This window comes from Hippoglossus hippoglossus, chromosome 6, assembly GCF_009819705.1.
Source record: "Hippoglossus hippoglossus isolate fHipHip1 chromosome 6, fHipHip1.pri, whole genome shotgun sequence".
NCBI lineage: Eukaryota > Metazoa > Chordata > Actinopteri > Pleuronectiformes > Pleuronectidae > Hippoglossus > Hippoglossus hippoglossus.
Genome location: NC_047156.1, coordinates 767,574 through 782,095, shown reverse-complemented (window position 1 = coordinate 782,095; position 14,522 = coordinate 767,574). Strand labels below are relative to the sequence as shown.

At 49.2% G+C, this 14,522-nt stretch overlaps 1 protein-coding gene across 2 annotated transcripts in view; it reads left to right on the top strand.

The window, feature by feature from the left end:
- Positions 1–13,887, top strand: part of LOC117763284 (zinc finger protein 609-like) — a 28,654-nt gene extending 14,767 nt beyond the window's left edge. Inside the window, exons 3-10 of one of the 2 annotated variants that reach the window (XM_034588281.1) lie at positions 6,484–6,709; positions 7,513–7,600; positions 8,089–8,821; positions 8,864–10,243; positions 10,659–11,040; positions 12,010–12,366; positions 12,664–12,742; positions 13,005–13,886. In XM_034588281.1, the coding sequence (XP_034444172.1) occupies positions 6,484–6,709; positions 7,513–7,600; positions 8,089–8,821; positions 8,864–10,243; positions 10,659–11,040; positions 12,010–12,366; positions 12,664–12,737 (3,240 nt within the window). In that variant the 3' untranslated portion in view covers positions 12,738–12,742; positions 13,005–13,886. Of the gene's footprint in view, positions 1–6,483; positions 6,710–7,512; positions 7,601–8,088; positions 10,244–10,658; positions 11,041–12,009; positions 12,367–12,663; positions 12,743–13,004 lie in introns of both variants that reach the window. The other variant, XM_034588280.1, reaches the window with a different exon arrangement.
- Positions 13,888–14,522: the final 635 nt, after the last annotated feature.

The following is a 14,522-nucleotide window of genomic DNA, read 5'->3' as shown; positions in this document are numbered from 1 at the left end:
GGGGCAGCATAGGTTGCTAAGTGTCAGAATTTATAGTCTCAGGAAGTCAAAAGTTCCAGAAAGCTTTCTGATTGGACGCAGAATGAGTAAACGTCCCTGAGTGAAGGATGAGTCATCAAGCAGCGTACAGTGTTTTACAGGAAGAGAAAAGACAGAGATTTAGATGTCAAAATACCAGGATGTTAGTTTTATAATAAGAGAGACATGAAGACTTAAGACAGAGGCACAGGATTCAACCTGGACCATGAATCATTCATATCATGGAGACTTCAACCTCTGCAGTCTGAGCCATTTCTCCTATTTTTAGTTCACCTGGTGTCCTTGTGTAATAAGGTATGACCTCAACCCTGGAATGCACAATCAAGTTCAATGCATCTTTTTTTCAGGACAGCCAGGGCTGTCAGAATATGGATACTGCAGTGATGTCCCATGCATTTATAAATAGTGATATCACCATAAAGACTGAAGAATAAATCAAATGGAAATTGAGTCTCACAGAAATTTAATTATAATGAACAAGGTTTTTGGCTTTTGAAAATTGTTCCCCCAAGTCTGGGTAGTCAGGAGTGAAAAGAACATCGAACCAACACACTTCAAAAACTGTTTCAAGATTTGTCCTTCAGTTTTTATTTATAACAAACGTCCACGTCACACTACTACTACAACTAATCTACCAGGATGGGTTCAATCTCATTATTATGTTACTCAATTGCACTGTGTGTTTGGATCAGAGCTTCCACACACGCCCAGTCAGGAACACAGCCTCTGATTGGTCGACAGGTCAGGAACACAGCCTCTGATTGGTTAACAGACTCAACCCAAGGCATTTTGGGATTTCTGGTTGGCAGCTAAAAACCATGCTAACAACAACAGTAACTGTTCAACACAGAGAAATGGATAAATAATCACGGAAAATATTGTATAGAGTATTGGATTTGTCTCCAAAAGTAAAATCATTCAGAACATTCAGAAGGGATGCGAGCGTCTCGGAGCCCTTATTGAAAGTCTCTAGCACGCAATGGTTCCCGAGATATTTAGTCTTTCGTGTACTATGTCCTTTTAAGTCGTATACGACATCTTGGCCTTGTGAGGGTCAGCTGTCAGGAGAACCCTCCTCAGGCTCCCTCCTCAGGCTCCCTCCTCAGGCTCCCTCCTCACCAAAGCTGATGATCTGTGTTTGACCCCGTCAGTAAACTGTCAGTCACACTGAGGCGTCCCGTTTGAATTTCACCTGGTCAGAAGCCACAGGCTGCACACTGCTGCCGTACAAATGAGTTTAGCTGTGCAGCTAAAAATACCATCGTCTGTGAATGAGCCATTCACAAAGTAATCTAATTGAACCCTGCTGCTGCTGTTGGTTCCTTCAGCTGATCCGACTAACTTTGTTTCTTCTGGTCTGTCACGACGAGCCACCGTCCTTCAATAGATGTGTGTTCAGGGTTCAGACCGGCGGCCACTTCAGGGTCTGATAGACTGTCGACTTACATTCACACAAACTGTCAGTTCATTCTGACTGAGCTTTAATTCAGCTGTTGATTTGTTGAATCAGAGTTGAACAGGCTGTGGATTGACTGAACAGGCTGATTCAACGTGAACCCGGCGGATCAGTCGGGTTAGTGAGCTGTTGATTTAAGGTTCAACAGGTCAGTGGTTCCAGGTTGAACAAGCTCATGATTTGACGTTAAACAAAACCATTTGTTAATCCAGAGTTGAGCTGGCTGCTGATCCAAGGTTAAACTGTTAATCTCAGATTAAACAAAGCAACATGAAATCTGCTGTGGTCGATAAATCTTAATGTGATGTTGGACCATGTGAAGCATAACGGTGGAAAACCCTCTAGATTAGACACAGGCTGAACTGTCGTCAGCTGACTACTGCTTTACTTTGACTATTGAGACGTTTCCAGACGCCACTTTGTGTTCAACCCTTTGGGAAACCACCTGAGACAGGAGACGGTGCGTCTGTCTGTCAGCACCACAGGCCACGACAGAGGACACTGTGTGGACAAGTCTCAACCTAAACACAAAGTGTGTGGAAAAGATGTGAAGAGTTGTTCTTCTGTTGGACAGTTTCCAGACAGGAAACATGAGCGAGAGGGGGGAGTGATGGGAGTGAGGGCTTCCTCCTGTGGACACCAAACCTTGGACAACCTAATATAGGAATATGTGAACATATTGGCCACGTTGTTCTGGATCTGTGCATGTGGTCAGATTTCCTCACATTTGATTTAATTCAGTCCTGTTGGTTTTTATAGCTCCTCATTTATATCTGTGATGCTGACAATAGTGACAATAGTGTGAATTGTTTCTTTGCACTGCTGTTTCACTTTTGTTCGACTGAAGCAACAGGCACTGAAGACTACAGCCTAAGGTATGAAGGTATGAAGAAGTGGCTCCTGACCAGGGATACTCTCGACCACAACTTACAGCAGAGAGCGGCTTTCTGGGAAACAGATGCATGAGACCTGGAGTCAGGCTGAAGGGAAAGAGCTTTGGCTGAAAAAGTAAATTAAAAAGTGAAGCATCTTGAGAAGCTAACGGCCCCCTGACACCTCCGCTCTGCAGCCAGGGTTCCTGGAAACGCAGAGCAGGTCACATGTGGGAGCGCTGCGACAGCTCCTCGTCAGTCATGATTCGTCAGCAGGAGGTGGCTCCCCTGCTCAGAACAGGCAGAATTCACCTCTGCAATTCAGGTCCATTAAAAAAGTCCTCATGTGGCACCATCATTCTCAGAACCAGAGGATTCCTGGGCCCCCATCCAAAGAGAGCGTGGCGGCCTCTCCCTCTAACCCGGATGATATTTAAACGTCTCAACACCCCGTGGAGAAATAACTGTGAACCTGTTGTTTCATTTCTGACATTCTGAGTGTGTGAGAGCAGCGAGGGCCTCCTGCTCAGACGAGGACCAATGCAGAGAACACCGTTCAACGCTTTTCCAGGAGCACATTAAAGACTTTTGGGACTTGAAAATGTATCGTACACTGGGTTTCTTCAGAACAAGGAGACATCAAGTAAAATGATGGAATTTAACGGTCGAGCCCTGTGGAGAACATCCTCAGGTCTTTGTCGCACTGTCGGGGAGCATTTGGGATTTCTGTCATCAGATCGTGTGTCTTCACTCTGTCGCCGTTTTCAGACATGAGCTGTTGGTAAAATCCAGAGACTCGTCTCCAGAGCTTCTCCAGAGTTTGTGTTTCGCAGCTGAACAACACAGCAGCAGGTTTTCCACCGGCTGCAGCAGACGGAGACAGGAAGTGACGTATTCCCTCTGCTGCAGAGGTCATGTGATTTTCTTGACCACACACAGACACCGGTATCACCACGAGCTCTCTTCACATCTTCGTTGGTGTCTTCTACTTTTATGACACCACTTGTTCAGCAGGAGATATTATTATTGTTTTTGTTTCTTCGTGTTTGTGTCCCGTGTTAGAAGCTCTTCCCCCCCCCCCACTCACAGTGAATCAGGGGAGGATCCTGTTCACACTGCTCCTGACTCTGCAGGCTTGATACGATGAGGCCAGGCGGAGTTCAGTGCACATCTGAAAGCAGCTTGAGCAACCAGCTGCAGAGTAGACAATCTACTTCCTGTGTACCCCACATGACCAGTGTATGTGACTGGTCGTGGTGTTTTCAGGTGTTAGTTTGAACGGAATTGGTTTTAGTTTTAAAATGAAAACACGTCTTTGGCCGGAGCCTCTAACTGGGGTGCATTGTGGGACATGTAGTTGACGCCTCCTGAAGTTGATTCAGTGTCTCTTCCTTTTATCCACAGTTTGTTAGAGAAGAATAAACCACGAGGACTTTTATCTGAAATCTGAGTCTAATGTCGAGCCGAGTGTCAGCAGGTCGACTGATGTTTCCTGGGGATCACATCCACTCTGTCGGCGTCTCTCAGTGTTTGTGAAGTTCTGATCAGTGTCACTAATCTCTCTCCCAGCGAGCGAGTGACCTTGAAAGGAATGTGGCGTGTTGTAATGAATACTTCTCTGACTGAATGGAGAGGAGGAGCGGGGGCCGGCGTTCTTCTGCCAAGGCCGAGCTGTGGCTGTGTTGTTGGTGTGAACTCGGCAGCCAATAGTGGGGGTGTAAATCAGACCCCGCCCCTAAGTAGGTGGAGTGTGTCCGAGAGCTGGCTGGTGGGTTTTCTGCTCTTCGGGGGGGTTTCCCAGCATTCCAGGCAGCCATGTTTTTTTTATTCTAAAAGAGGCGAGTGATGGGCTGGATGGTTGGTTTCTTCTGTAACCAAGGCAACACCCTCTGAACCAGCCGGTAGACGATTGAGCTCCTCACGCATCAGAAAAAAGACATGTTCCTCAGGTCCGTCCGAGCGTCCGCAGAGAGGAAGACGTGACGCCTGTAGGAACGAGGTAACACCAAGTCACCAAGACTTCTGTGTTTGTTACTGTTTCCATTAAACTTGTTCTAAAATGAGTCGATCGATTTGTACATTTGCTGCTTCCACCTGCTGCTTTTCTCTAAGTCACCTGAGTTTCTCTGAGATTCTCTGAGTTTCCCTGAGATTCTCTGAGTTTCCCTGAGTTTCCCTGAGTTTCTCTGAGTTTCCCTGAGTTTCCCTGAGTTTCTCTGAGTTTCTCTAAGTCACCTGAGTTTCCCTGAGCTCATCATCTGTGACCGACTTAGCGTTGGTCTGTTTGCTCTCTGCTTCGTTTCTTCATTAACGAATCAGGAGACGTTAAAGACGTGTGACAGCAGCTCAAGAGACTCTTGCCGGTCAAACTGGACTGAACAAACACTGATTAACTCTGAAAGGCATTCGGGCTACAAACAACCCATAATGCAACACTGTAGTTCGATGCGTACTCGCTCCATTAAAAAATAATCTGTTCTTTCTTCAGCACAACCTGCAAATGTTGTGTGTTCATTTGAGTGTTTGGATCAGCAGAGAAGTCGTCATGTTCCTCGGCTCCAAAGCCCCGAACACTGAGAGCAGCTGCCGCCGAGCATCACCCTGGCAGCTGATTGGCTGGTTAACGTGATGGACAGCCTGTATGTTGCTGAAGCGGACTGGTTCAAACTCCCAGGACACGGCTGCATCAGGTGTCGGCTGTTGGCTGTTACCTGGTTACCCCTCCCCCTGGGATCTGTCGCTCTTCACCCCCCCACCTCTCTCTTTGTCCCATTGCAGCTCAGGAGGAAGTGTTCAGATGATGACACGTCTGTTAAGGTAACAGAAGCTGCAGCTCACTTCCTGCTGGTGTTTGGTCAGTTAGGAGTTTTATGACCAGACGATCATAGATGAGCTTTTAATGGAGCTATAGAGGATTCTGTGTGTTGTGGTTGAGGAGGAGGAGGAGGAGGAGGAGAATCCGGTGACTAAGGTTTCTGGTGATCGAGAGTGTGTGTGATTTGTTTCTGTGGCTGATGTTGGTCTGTTATCATTTTGTTTCCAGAGCAGAAAAGAAAATTCTGTTTTGTTAATCAGGTAGTGAAGTGCAACCTTTGGATATTTTAGGTTAATGAAAACAAAAATTCAGTTTTTCCATTGTAGTGAGTTTGAGCTGGTTTCCGACATGAAGTCTGGAAACCAATTTTTTCTGGACATTTTCTGGAGTTCATGTCTTTCCTTTCACATGAAGAACGCAGCAGGAGATGTTTGGGTTAGACTCGTAGGAACATGTGGGAACATCCAGGCGAGGGGCGGAGCCTGTAGAGCAGCAGGAGGCGGAGCCTGTAGAGCAGCAGGAGGCGGGACACGATGTATAAACTCTGCTGTGGAAAGATCAGTGTTGTTGTTTACAGCTCATCCACACCGGCGTCGGCCCTCATCACCAAAAGATCTGGAATCTCCTCGTGTTTCCAAGTTGACGTCTTCGTCACGTGTTAGTCTGAAAGGAGCTTGATTCATTTATATCAGGAAATCTGGAATCGGAGGATAAGAAAACAAGGTTACGAAATAGATCAGACTTTCAGTTTTCACTTCATAATCAATGAGGTAGTGGATCAATCACATCAAATGTGGGGATCTCGCAGATCATCGTAAACTCAATACTCTGTGGTTTTGGATAGTTGGTCTGAAAATGTGTCCGGAGCTCTTGTGAAAGTGTGTGAATGTGAAGGGATTCACTCTGACAACCGATCTGCTCTCTTGTCTCAGTCTGGGGTCGTCTCCTGATGACTCTAATTTATTTTATTTATCACTTTATGCTTTTGCTTGACTAAACGGTTGATTCTTTGTTAATGTAATCAGATCCAGTCCGTGGTGAAGTGTGTGTATCGCAGGTCCTGATGATCACAGGACGTCACGTGGAGCTCTGGCTCCTCCAGCTGCTGCATGAGCATCACTGTGTCACACGTTCAGTCTGAGAACGTGTTGATCGCACCTTGTTCCTCTGTGTTGCTGGGAAACCAGTGATGAGAACTGGGTCGTTCATACCTCAGCCTGTGTTGTCGCCTCTTTCCGTCATGTGGGACGTGTGGACCTCCGTGCTTGTGAACCTAAACTTCCTCTGTCTCCCTCCTCCAGATGGAGTCTCCAGTCTCCACCCCTGCGCCTCCTCCTCTCCACCTCCTCGCTCCCGTCACCAACAGCGACATCTCGTCTCCCTGTGAGCAGATCATGGTCCGCACGCGCTCCGTAGCGGTGAACACAGCGGATGCGGCGCTGGCCACAGAGCCAGAGTGTCTCGGACCCTGTGAGCCGGGCACCAGTGTGAACCTGGAGGGGATCGTGTGGCAGGAGACGGAGGACGGTGAGACCAGCGCTCTTTCCAAAACAGACACAGGATAAATCATCCTGACACACATCTCACAGCTGAGGGGTCAGAACAAAGGCTCTGTTTGTTTCTTCTACATTTATATTTACAGCTGTGAAAAATAATGATAATCCCACTGTGGGAATCTCAGATCCACAAATGTTCTCTCCTCTGTCCCACAGGCTTCAACTTTCATTTGAGTTCTTCCAACAGAAGCTCAGCTGATGAATTATCATGTTTGGTTTCAAATATTTTCTATGTGGATACAAAAAATGACCAAACAGTAGTAGTAGTTTTTTGTGTGCACATAAAACAAAATCACAATTAATTCAAACTCTAAACGAGAGCTCAGCTCAAACAGGAAAGATCATCTGAAATAAAGAAACATGTCTGAAAGAAAATGGAAGACAGATATGAGGGAGACAACATCTGAGACATCAACATCCTGATGAAGGAGAATTCACAGACTTCTGTCTTTTATGATATATGAATTTTTTTAATGTGATCTTAAGCTATGTGTTAACTGTGAGATTCTTGGATTCTCACCTTTAAAGAAATTTCCACCTTTTGAATGTTGAATTCACAGTTTGAGGTTTTTAGCCTCGAGATCAAAAAACAAACTGTTTACTTTACGGGTGTTTTAAGAATGAATGATGTGATGTGCACATGTAAAAACAGCAGCTGGACCAAATAACTTCAAAACTTCCAGTCTTCAGACTCTGATCAGCTCTGATGAAGGGAAACATCTGACATGGAGTTTAACTGTGTGTGTGTGTGTGTGCGTGTGCGTGTGCGCGTAGGCATGCTGGTTGTGAACGTCACCTGGAGGAACAAGACGTATGTGGGAACTCTGCTGGACTGCACCAGACATGACTGGGCCCCACCAAGGTACACACACAGATTGCAGAACTCAAACAAGTAATCTGATTATCAGTTGACAGGGATTGTTTTTCTTCGAGGTCACATGATCGTGCAGATTCTAGTTGCAGCTGGAGTTTGACACTGAGATGCTGGTTGTATAAACAGTGAAGATTCTCTCAGTATGTGTTTATCATTTTCAATTGGTCTATAATTGTTGTTGACATGACTGAGATCAGCCTGTGACACCTGTGAATGTCTGTCAGTCCCATATGGTGAAATACAAACCAATCAAATGATCTGAGCTGTCAATTGCACATGCATAGAACATGCTGCCCCCCCCCCCACTGACTGCAAGTGTGAAGCCGATTAGATGAACGCTTCTTGAGATACGAGAGACTTAGAGAGATTTCAGTTTTTATTTATATTATTTATATATTTGTTTTCCCTTCGGGCTAATCCAGCCCCCCTCCCCTCCTCCTCGCGGCCGTTGCTAACCAATGCTGTCGTGCTTTCAGGTTCTGCGAGTCTCCCACCAGTGACGTGGAGATGCGGAGCGGTCGTGGTCGGGGGAAGAGGATGCGTCCCAGCAGCAACACGCTGCTGAATGACAACAGCAACTCCTCTGACAACAAAGGCAGCGGCAGCAGTAAGACTCGTGGAGCTGCTGCGAACAGCAAAGGGCGACGAGGCAGCCAGACAACCAGCGCCACCGAGGACGCCAAGGCCAGCCCGTCCTCCGCCAAGAGGAAGACCAAACCTGCCTCTGATATGGAGCCCACCTCCAGCTCCGAGGACACAAAGGCTTCGAAACGCATGAGAACGAACTCCACTGGTGCTGCGCCCCCCCTCCCTGGAGGTAAACCTGATCCCCTGCCCCCCCCACAGCTGGACCGCACCTGCCCCTCCCCTATGCTCATTGACTGCCCCCACCCCAACTGTAACAAGAAGTACAAGCACATTAACGGGTTGAAGTACCACCAGGCTCGAGCCCATAATGACCACGACGTCCGTTTGGACCAGGACGTAGACAGTGAATACGGGGACGACCCGGCCCTCCATCCTGACCTCGCCTCCTGCAACGGTGCCGCCATTTCCCCCGCCCGCTCCACCACACCTAAAGGACGAGGCTTTGACGCCTCCTCCCCGTCGCCAGGGAAGCTAACGTCAAAGGGAAAGAAGAAAGCAGGGGAGGCTGAGCCCGAGGTGACAGACGGTGGCGAGGAGGGAGCATGTTTGACTGATGAGGCCAGCAATGACGGGATGGACGACAGAAAGGCCAAGAAGATGGCGAGCAAGCCTGATAAAGGGACTCCGAAAGGCTTAAAGCCAGGCCGCCCTGCGGCCCCCGCTGCCCCTGGGGCCCCCTCTCCCTGCGCCCTGCAGGCGTCCTCCCCCTCTCTGGGCTCTGTGGTACAGTCCGTTCCCAAGAGCCCTCAACTGAAGAACATCCAACCCAAACCTCCTCCATTGGCTGACCCCGCGTCCAGCCCCGCCCTCGCCAAGGACAAGAAGAAGAAGGACAAGAAGAAGCGGGAGGGGGGGAAGGAGGGGGACAGTCCAAAGGCGATGTGTAAGGGGGGGAGGTCTGAGGAGGGGAAGAGCCCATACTCTGATGCGTCGGACACTTTGCTCAACGGCTCCACAGAAGCTCACCAGAGCCGGTTGGCCAGCATCAAGGCCGCGGCCGACAAGGTGTACAGCTTCTCGGACAACGCACCCAGCCCGTCCATCGGTGCGGCCAGCCGGATGGAGGCCGGCCTCGCGCCCCACCTCAACCAGAATGGAGCCGACAACGCATCCGTCAAAACCAGCAGCCCCGCCTACTCCGACATCTCTGATGCAGGGGATGACGGAGAGGGGAAGGCGGAGGGCGTGAAGGTCAAGTCAGAGCCTGAACAGGGGCCTCGCGAAGGGGCCAAGAAGGCGCTGTTCCCCCCTCAGCCGCCCAGTAAGGAATCACCCTACTACCCTAACTATGACTCCTACTATTCACCCACTTACCCCAACCCCAGCCCAGGGGCAGCACCGGCAGCAACGCCTCACGTGGAGGGAGCTCAGGTGAAGGTGAAGAAGGAGAAGGAGGAGGAGCCAGAGGTGGAGGAGGAGGTGGTCAAACTGAAGGTGGAGCCTCAGGAGGAGAGGAAGGTGGAGCCAGGGCTCCAGCAGCCCTCAGTCATCCAGCAGCGCCCCAACATGTACACCCAGCCTATGTACTACAACCAGTACTACGTCCCCCCCTACTCCTACTCAGCTGACCAGGCCTACCACGCCCACCTGCTGGCCTCTAACCCCGCCTACCGCCAGCAATACGAGGAGAGGCATCGGCAGGTCGACAAGAAGCCTGAGGGCAAAGAGCGGGAGGCTGCTGGGAAAGACGAGTGGAAGCAAAAAGCCTCTGTGCCCCCCACGCTGTCCAGAGCCCCCAGCCTCACTGACCTGGGCGCAAAGGGGGGGCCGAACCCGGCCAAGTCTAAAGAGCCCCTGCCAACTTCAGAGCAGGCCAAGTCCGTCATCATGGCGAAGGGAGAGGACGCCAAAGCCCCCTCCGCCCAGCCTGAGGGTCTTAAGATGAAGCTGAGTGAAGCAGGGCATCATGGGAAGGAGGAAGCTAAGCCAGGGGTGGAGTCAGGCAGGCCGACAGGTGTAGAGCCCGCCATGTGGTACAGACAGGTAAGAGGACAGATGTGCACGGTTGCTGGAGTTTTGCTGTAAGAGAAGTTTTGTTCGTGGATTTTAAAATCTGCTGGTGCAACAGGTCGTGATTCTGATCCAATTCCATCCTGGTTCAGTGTTGACAAAATCAATCTGAAGACCAGAACAGCTTCCTGATAGTTGGGTGGGATTTAGTGTTGGATGTCTGGACTCTACGCAGACGGGGACATGAGATACACAAACCCTCATATCACAGTCCACATACACAAGTGGCTGTTTCAAACACACACACTCACAAAAGTGTATCACACATGTGCTACACACTAAATTCATTCATCGCACACACAGTGGTTTTGTAGCACGATGTATATGTTGTACTGTTCAGTTGTTATAGAGCTCCACTGTCACACGTCTGAACTGTTGTTCTCCTCAGGAACCCGACTCACGCCTGTGGCCCTACGTCTACCCCAACAAATACTCTGAGGCCCCCAAGCCGCAGGAGGAGGACAGGTGGAAGGACGAGAGGGAGCGAGAGCGAGACAGGAAGGTGAAGGAGGAGAGGCCTCGGCCCAAGGAGGGCCTCCAAAAAGAGGAGGTGAAGGAGGGGGCGGAGGGCAGGACGCAGCTGCCTCCAGAGGAGCACAGAGGGGGAGGGAAGGAACCGCATCCCCCACACATGCAGTTCTCCTCCCCCCTGGCCCAGCACCAGGGCTACATGCCCTACATGCACGGACCCTACGCCTACAGCCAGGGCTACGAGCCCAGCCACCCCGGCTACAGAGGCATGCCCTCCGTCATGATGCAGAACTACCCCGGTGAGAACACAGGGAACACAGAGAGAACACACAGGGAACAGAGAACCCAAAGAAAAGAGAGAACACAGAACACACAGGGAACACAGAGAGAACACAGAGGGAACACAGAACCCAAAGAAAAGAGAGAACACAGAACACACAGGGAACACAGAGAGAACACAGAGGGAACACAGAACCCAAAGAAAAGAGAGAACTCAGAACACACAGGGAACACAGAGAGAACACAGAGGGAACACAGAACCCAAAGAAAAGAGAGAACACAGAACACACAGGGAACACAGAGAGAACACAGAGGGAACACAGAACCCAAAGAAAAGAGAGAACTCAGAACACACAGGGAACACAGAGAGAACACAGAGGGAACACAGAACCCAAAGAAAAGAGGGAACACACAGGGAACACAGAGAGAAAAGGGAGAACACAGAACACACAGGGAACACAGAGAGAACACACAGGGAACATGGAACCCAAAGAAAAGAGGGAACACAGAAAAGAGAGAACTCACAGGGAACAGAGAGAAAAGGGAGAACACAGAACACACAGGGAACACAGAGAGAACAGACAGGGAACATGGAACCCAAAGAAAAGAGGGAACACAGAAAAGAGAGAACTCACAGGGAACAGAGAGATTTAGAAAACTTAGAGAACCATGTACCATGTATTGGTATATTAAACATACAGTACGTACACCTGCTACAAAGGGCGATTGACTTCTTCTCCATCTCCAGTAGATCAGTTCATCTTTCAGTTCTTTTCATCATGTTTGACCTCATGAACAATGACTCTCACCTCGATGCCAATTCCTTGTGTCATTGATTAATCAAGTTGTCAATTGATCCATTTCCTGCTGCTCGTACAGGTGGTGTTTCAGAGTTAATACGTATATTCAGGAGTTTCTGTTACTGATGTCCTGCTGATTATGTGTTACTGAACCTGCGGACCTTAACACTTTGAAACCTTCCTCCTCAGGCTCGTACCTGCCGGCCGGTTACGCCTTCTCGTACGGAGGGAAGGTGGGGGCGGGAGAAGAGGGTGAGAAACCCTCCAGGTCCAGTCCCACGGTGAAGCCGTCCGGTGAGGCCAAAGCTCTGGACCTGTTGCAGCAGCACGCCAGCCATTACAAGAGCAAATCGCCGTCCATCCAAGACAACAAGACGCCACAGACCGAACGAGAGCGAGACAGAGAGCGAGACAGAGAGCGAGACAGAGAGCGAGAAAGAGAAGGCGACCGACCGCGATCTTCACCCTCCCAACGCATCCTGCCCTCGCATCATCACCTGGGATACCCTCTGCTGTCGGGACAGTACGACCTGTCCTACGCTTCAGGTGAGACTTGAACCAACTTTAAACTAAAATATATATATTTTCTTTTGGCTCTTTAAATTAAACATCCTGACTCCACAAACACTGGGTCCTCCATTTCCCATAATGCAGCTCTATAGTGGGATCTCTACGTCTCTCCAACTCAAACTTCAGAGCGTTATTCTTAAGGTCTTGAAAACCTGATGCTTGTGATCATGTGACGACCACGACACCTCGTTACACACGTTAAATTCTACACACAGAACAGTTCAGACTTGTCGGCCATGTTGGATCTGTTACATCTGTGTGCCTCTCTCCCAGGTCTCTCCTCCTCAGCCATCGTCGCCAGTCAGCAAGCTTCCGCCCCGTCCATGTACCCCCCCGCACGGAGGTGAGAACGGTAAGAGACTCTACATGTTCCTACCCTGTCTGGATTCCTGTGGTGTTGCAGTCTCTACTGCCCTCTAGTGGTCTGACCTGCAGTGGACATGTTTAGTTTACGGTGGGTGGTTGAGTGGCTGTGAATGGAGAGAATAAGAGATATGTTGAGCAATAAAAAGATATTTGAATAAAATGGTAAAAAGCTAGCCCTTCAGCTCCACCTGCTGGTCGTGTCTGTGTGTTGGTCCTTTTCACCAATAATGTCCTCTCACCTTCAACAGGCACACCTGATTGGCTGACCTCCACCCTGCCCGGAGTCATGTGACTGGATCACATGAGGAAACACATCAGTTCAATGGTGTTAGTGTTGGTTTGATTTCTCTGGCTGGACGTCCAGCCGTGGCTCTGCCCCTCACTGGACTGGACCAGAGGTTCCATGGTTCTACTGGTCCTGCTGGTTTCAGACGGTGTGATTGGTGCTCGGGCGGCAGAGGATTTGACTCACAGACTGAGGACAGAGTGGACGCAGTGGGGTGGAGACACATGGTGCGGCAGGTCGTTTGGGACGTACAAAGGAGCAGTTGATTTTGTTAAGGAGGCGGGGGTCTCACAGTTCTGGGCGGAGTTCAGAGTCTCGATGACGTCCTGCGTGAGCCGAGCCTTCGAGTCGTCTCACAGGTTTTTATTTCCTCCTCATATTTCTGACCCTCAGTCTTTATCTGCGTGACCTCTGACCTCTCTCAGCTCGTGGACTCCACAGGACGTGACCACACCCACAGGACGTGGCCACACCCACAGGACGTGGCCACACCTTCACCTGGAAGTGTCTCCACCTCCCCCGAAAATTAAAAAACAAAACAAAAAAACACTGTGGATGGAGGAGGACGGACCAATCAGAGGGCAGCGTTTGGACTGAAGCTGCAGCCTCAGACTGATGGGGAGTTGCCCCACCCACCCCCCCCCTCCTCAGTGTGTAGCTGTACTGTACTCTGTGTGTGTGTGTGTGTGTGTGTGTGCGTGCGTGCGTGCGTGTGTGTAAATACTGTACAGAGGAATTATTTTAAAGAGCCTGTTGATGCTGTTTCCTACTCTTCTTTTTGTCTGTATCCTCTGTTTTTCTACTGTTGTTGATCTGATATTAAACCTGTAGCTGGTGGAACCGCGCTCGACCTCACGTCCTCATTCATTGGCCACCAAACACGCCCCCCAAAACTTGAGCAGAAGCAGGTTTGCTGCAGGAAGAAAATTAGAAATAAATATATTTTAATGAACACAGAGCGCGGGGGGGGGGGCCGTTTCTGAGAGAAGGTTGTCGTGAGAAAACAAACGAGTGTGTGATGAGGTCGAAATCTGTCACGTATTCAGTTTCCTTAAAAAAAACAATGATCTGAGTTATTACTTGAGTGAATTTGTGTTTTTAAAGATTTAAGTTTTGCTACGATCAAACATCTGGAACCTGCTGAAAGTGACTGGAGGTAAAAAGTGTGATGTCACCACTCTGAAGACACATCTAATCCAAATGGAGGAAAAGCTGAACATTTAAAAACGTATAAGGAGTTGGAAAAAGGAAAATGACCAAGTTCGCAACCAGTTGAACGTTTTGATGGGTTGAAGAATCCAACGCAACCTACGGAAGAAGAAAAATAGTGAACAGAGAATCGAAAGTGTCAGAGACTGAGGCTACAACATTATCACATTTTCTCTTCAAAAAAAACGACTCTTTAAAACCACTGACATCACAGACACTGGGCAAGAGTATAAGGGTCATATTTCGACTTTATTTTCATAATATTTCAACT